Source organism: Pinus tabuliformis, chromosome 4_2, assembly GCF_031772625.1.
Source record: "Pinus tabuliformis cultivar Carrire ecotype Pingquan chromosome 4_2, CPIR1, whole genome shotgun sequence".
NCBI lineage: Eukaryota > Viridiplantae > Streptophyta > Pinopsida > Pinales > Pinaceae > Pinus > Pinus tabuliformis.
Window position 1 is genome coordinate 1,023,128,464 of NC_142304.1, and position 3,910 is coordinate 1,023,132,373.

The 3,910-nt window shown below is 44.4% G+C and overlaps 1 protein-coding gene across 1 annotated transcript; it reads right to left on the reverse strand.

Annotated features, from left to right (window-relative positions):
- Window positions 1-2,298: 2,298 nt before the first annotated feature.
- LOC149173100 (uncharacterized) lies at window positions 2,299-2,958 on the reverse strand. The gene has a single exon (XM_089426573.1). It carries the CDS (start codon window positions 2,956-2,958, stop codon window positions 2,299-2,301), a length of 660 nt encoding a protein of 219 aa, XP_089282699.1.
- Window positions 2,959-3,910: the final 952 nt, after the last annotated feature.

Consider the following 3,910-nt stretch of genomic DNA (forward strand, 5'->3'; position numbering starts at 1 on the left):
GAGTTATTTAAGTACTTAGTAAGAATCTTCTTATAGCAAGAGTACTTAACAATATTAAAAATGACAATCCTTAAACGAGACAAATGCTTAAAGATACAAGTGTAAACTTCAACAATGTTCCACAAGGTGTCAAATAACCAATGAATTTAAGATGCCCAATATTTAAGATAAACACATTAAGATGCCAAAATTCTTATGATTATGATAAATTTGCCAATGATTTCTGCCAATTAGATATGCAAATGAAACAAGTTATTTCAATACCACTTAAATTGGGGAAACTTAGGAACACTTTAAACCAAAGATTTGAAATGTGATTGTTACCCATGATTTTGTGGGTGATATCCCTAGGAGAATTTTTTTCTCCAAGATGGTCCTCAATCGGCAGCCAGCGGCCCCTTGCAGCCACCATCTAGCTCGTTGTGCCACTTCTCCGCCACCTAAGCTAGCCATGTGGTCCCTCACCCATCTGTCATGATCGTATGTTTGAAGGTGAACCTCCCGAATCTAGCGGTATGTCTTGTCATTTGGTAACTGAGCATTGTAGTTTGCTTATCATGGACACTTTTGGGCATGAATTAATAGGGGGATTTGACATAAAGAATGGGCTAGGTTTGTGCTCTTATCCCCTAGAGCCCTTTTTGGATATTAACCTTGGATTCTAGTCTCGTTAGATCTCTTTTACTGCTCATTTAGATTTAGGGATGGTATTGCATGGTGAACCCTGATTTTGGTTCCGTGGTTCTGCTCCCCCATCCACATATATTACCCCCTTTCCACTCATTATTACCCCATTCATCATTTCTCCCACCCGGGTCCACATTCCTCCACTGGGTCCACATAGGGTTAGTTCTCCCCTTCCCCTTGCCCACGCCTTGGGTTAGGCCTGGAATGATGCCCCAGAGGTTGATGTAGCTAAAAAGAAAGATAAAAGCATAATTGGCCACACTCAACAGGAAAATGTACCACAAAATGCAAAAGATGGTCGGGACACACATTTAGCATGTTGGCAAAAGCCAATACATGAGCTCTACCCCATCATCATGGCCATCACCTCGGTTCCTACAGGTTCTATGAGTCTCCTTCATCATATATGAACTCATGATTGTCCCAACCCCTGGTGGGCAATGAACCGCCCTACCTTAAAAGGGGGTATACACTGCTACATCTCACACATCATGCTCTTACCCCTTGAACCCGAGCAGTTAATCAAAGAAAAGTCATAAAAAAGCAAAGGGCATATAAATAAGGGTGGAAAATCAAGGTCGGGGCATCTCATGTACCACGATTGTGTAATATTCCTAATGGAAAATTTGCAGTGATAACAAAGAGATGCAATAAATTTCAAAACAAGATTTGTTCAGCAATTTACACATATAACAAAAATTTCTCCTCAAACAGCAAACTGGCCAATTTTCATTAAATATAATGGCTAAAGTACAATAGAAGATGGAAGAGGTGCACCTAAGCTTGCACAAGGCAAGCTATAAGCCTCAGCTGATCAATACAAAAATGCCCAATTGATGTAGAAATGTTGCTATCCAGAAAATTGTGTTGGACCTCTAATTCTACACTGTTCAGTGTTGGCTGACTTCAGACTGCAATTATAGAAAGACACGAAAGCGCAAATTTATGGAGTCACTTCAGCCACTGGATCACTGCTCAGCCAAGGGTGCAGAAACTCCTTCTCCCTTCTCATATTTAAGCCCAATCAATAGCTCTGGTTTACCCCCTCAAAATAGCCCAGAAAATTCTATAAAATTAGGAGTGTGCTCCTTGCCAAAAACCCAAAAACACCCAGAAAAGGTTTTCCTAGTTTTGACCCTCCAAATTCAGCCTCCTAGAGCTTGGCCCTCCTCTAAACCAGAAATATACACTTGTAGCGGAAACTATTGTTTCTTGCTCCCAAAATGCTAGGGTGGCACTCGAGGTCCACCGAAGAAAAGGTGAGTTGCACTCCTTGGGAAGCTCTTGTGTTTAAGCAACACGTTGTAGCTCAGCTAAACAGCCAAAGCAACAATGAATTCTCAAATCATCAAAAGGCCCCAAATGCTGCTCCTCTTCTCCTATTTATGCTTGCTCCCTTGAGTCTCATGTGGGTCCCATCAATAATTTCGACCCCCACTTAGGAAAATTGAACTGCCTTCAAGGGGTGTGTATTATTTGTGGGTGAGTGGCCCCCACATTCCACTAAAATGCACATCGACCCCCTTTTTCCTAAGTTTCTTCACCAAAATTGCATTAAGCCAAAAATGACAAAATTGACAAAATTGTTTTTCTCACCTTAGGGAAAAAAAATTAGGAAGGGACATTAAAGTCCTCCCCTCCTGGATGTTGCTTGTCCCCAAGCAACTGCAAAATCGAACGCTGCAAAATTTGTTCACTCTCCCATGTGGCATCCTCTTCTGGCAAATCCTTCCATTTGACCAAGTGCTCCCTGATCACCCTGTTTCTCAACCTCCTCTCTCGAGTCTCCAATATGAACTCAGGTGTCAAAACTAAGTGCCCCTCATCATCCAAGGGAGGCAACTCAGTTGCTGCTGTAACATGCTGCCCCAACGCCTTTTTCAGGCATGAGACGTGGAACATGTTGTGGATCCAGCTCTCCGAAGGTAGCTCCAACTCATAAGCCACCTCTCCAACCCTCCTGACCACCTTATACGGCCCATAAAACTGAGGTCGAAGCTTTTCTACCCCCTTCTGCTTGAGTGAAGACTGTCTATATGGCTGCAAGCGTAGGTAGACCATGTCCCCTACCTCAAAATGTCTCTCCACTCTGTGCTTATCAGCATACATCTTTTGTTGATTTTGGGCCACCTGCAAGTTGTTCTTGAGAGCTCGGAGAATCTCCTGGCTCTCTTGAACCCAATCCTTTGCCCCTGGGGCCCTGCTATCTCCAAACACCATGTCAGAAAAAGAAAGTGCATCATATCCATAAAGTGCTCGGAAAGGAGACATACCGATCGACATATGATAAGTGGTATTGTAGCAAAACTCTCCTAGATGAAGCCACTTGACCCACGCTCTCTGCTGGCCCGTCACATAGTTGTGCAGGTACCCCTCCAACCACTTGTTCACGATCTCAGTCTGCCCATCTGTCTAGGGGTGATAGCTAGTACTGGGTGTAAGCTCTGTCCCCACCAGCCGGAACAACTCCTGCCAGAAAGCCCCCATAAACCTGTTGTCCCTGTCACTAATGATGGTCTTGGGGAGACCATGTAATTGGAAGACCTCCTGAAAGAATAACTCGACCACCTGGGAGGCTGAAGATCTCAATGAGATGGCGAAGAAATGGGCAAACTTGGTCAACCTGTCGACCACCACATAAATGCAATCTCGCCCCTGCGCAGCTGGGAGCCCCGTGATAAAATCCATGGACACACTCTCCCACTTCCTCTTTGGAATGGGAAGTGGCTATAATAAACCGACAGGATGTGATAACTCCACCTTGTTCCTCTAACAATCTACGCACTCCCGCATGTGCCTCAACACATCTCCTTTGAGCCCCCACCATGAAAATATCTCTCTGATAGCACGATATGTCTTGAGGAAGCCCGAGTGTCCTGCTAGAGGGGAATCGTGAGAGGCCTGCAAAATCCTCTCCTTAAGCTGAGATCCTGGCACCAAATATATCCGATCTTTGTAGTAGATCACATCATCCATCACTTGGAACCTGTCATCCCTGTGGGTACCATCCAAAATCTCACAAGCATGTCTGTCATTGGAGTACTCAACCAAGAGTTGAGCCTTCCAGTCATGCGTAAGGTCCATCAGAGATAGTGTTGCAGGCCTCCTAAAGAGGGCATCTGCCACCATTGTGCTTGCCCTTCACATACTCTATCTCAAAATTGTAAGCCTGGAGCTTACTCACCCATTTCTATTGTCTCTCCTCTAATGACCATTGCTCCAA

What these genes read in the sequence shown, in the direction of transcription:
- LOC149173100 (XM_089426573.1), bottom strand. Translation starts at nt 2,958, where the DNA reads ATGTCTCCTTTCCGAGCACTTTATGGATATGATGCACTTTCTTTTTCT.